Source organism: Myotis davidii, unplaced genomic scaffold (assembly GCF_000327345.1).
Source record: "Myotis davidii unplaced genomic scaffold, ASM32734v1 scaffold290, whole genome shotgun sequence".
Classification (NCBI taxonomy): Eukaryota; Metazoa; Chordata; class Mammalia; order Chiroptera; family Vespertilionidae; genus Myotis; species Myotis davidii.
In genome coordinates, this window is record NW_006285049.1 from 215,476 (window position 1) to 216,389 (window position 914).

Sequence of the window (914 nt, forward strand, 5' to 3'; positions counted from 1 at the left end):
ATGAGGACGGTGGGTGGGGAGTGAGGGGGGAGGGTGGGGCGGGAACTGGGAGGAGGGGAGCTATGGGGGAAAAAAAGAGGAACAAATGTAATAATCTGAACAATAAAGATTTAATTAAAAAAAAAAAAAAAAAAAAAACAATGCAGGGCATTGAGTTGGCTAACATCTCTATGGCCTTGCCTATACCTGCTTCTTCTATTTCCATTCCTTCCTAGGACTTCCTGATCATGTTTGTGCATCACTTGGCCACCATTGGGCTCATCACCTTCTCATATATCAACAACATGGTTCGGGTAGGAACTCTGGTCATGTGTCTACATGATGCCTCAGACTTCTTACTGGAGGTAAGACCCCAATTTCTTTTCCCTCATTATTCCTCTATTTCTCCTCTTTTCTTCCTGAGAACAGGTTTTCTCCTCAATTTAATTCTTTCTTCCTCCAGGCAGCCAAGCTGGCCAATTATGCCAAGTATCAGCGCCTCTGTGACACCCTTTTTGTGATCTTCAGTGCTGTTTTTATGGTCACTCGTCTAGGAATCTATCCATTCTGGTAAGTGTTAGAGCTGTGGAGCTGTCATAGGAATGTAGCTAATGATACCTTTTGTCAGTTTAGGGAGTAAACCACCAAGAACCCTGATGCCCTGCTTTTTCCTTGACCTAACCTAACCTTTGTGGATTCTCACAGGACCTCAGTTCCCTTGCATAGTATTTCTAGTGAGGCATGATCTAGACCAGGGGTGGGCAAACTTTTTGACTCGAGGGCCACAGTGGGTTCTTAAACTGGACCGGAGGGCCAGAACAAAAGCATGGATGGAGTGTTTGTGCGAACTAATATAAATTCAAAGTAAACATCATTACATAAAAGGGTACGGTCTTTTTTTTTTTTTTTTTTTGTTTTATTCTTTTAAAACAGCC

The 914-nt window shown here is 42.7% G+C and overlaps 1 protein-coding gene across 2 annotated transcripts in view; it reads left to right on the forward strand.

Annotated features, from left to right (window-relative positions):
• CERS5 (ceramide synthase 5) overlaps positions 1-914 on the forward strand; it is a 19,444-nt gene that overhangs the window by 11,611 nt on the left and 6,919 nt on the right. For both annotated transcript variants that reach the window (XM_015558565.1, XM_015558564.1), the window contains exons 7-8: positions 216-344; positions 443-549. In XM_015558565.1, the coding sequence (XP_015414051.1) occupies positions 216-344; positions 443-549 (236 nt within the window). The remainder of the gene's footprint in view (positions 1-215; positions 345-442; positions 550-914) is intronic.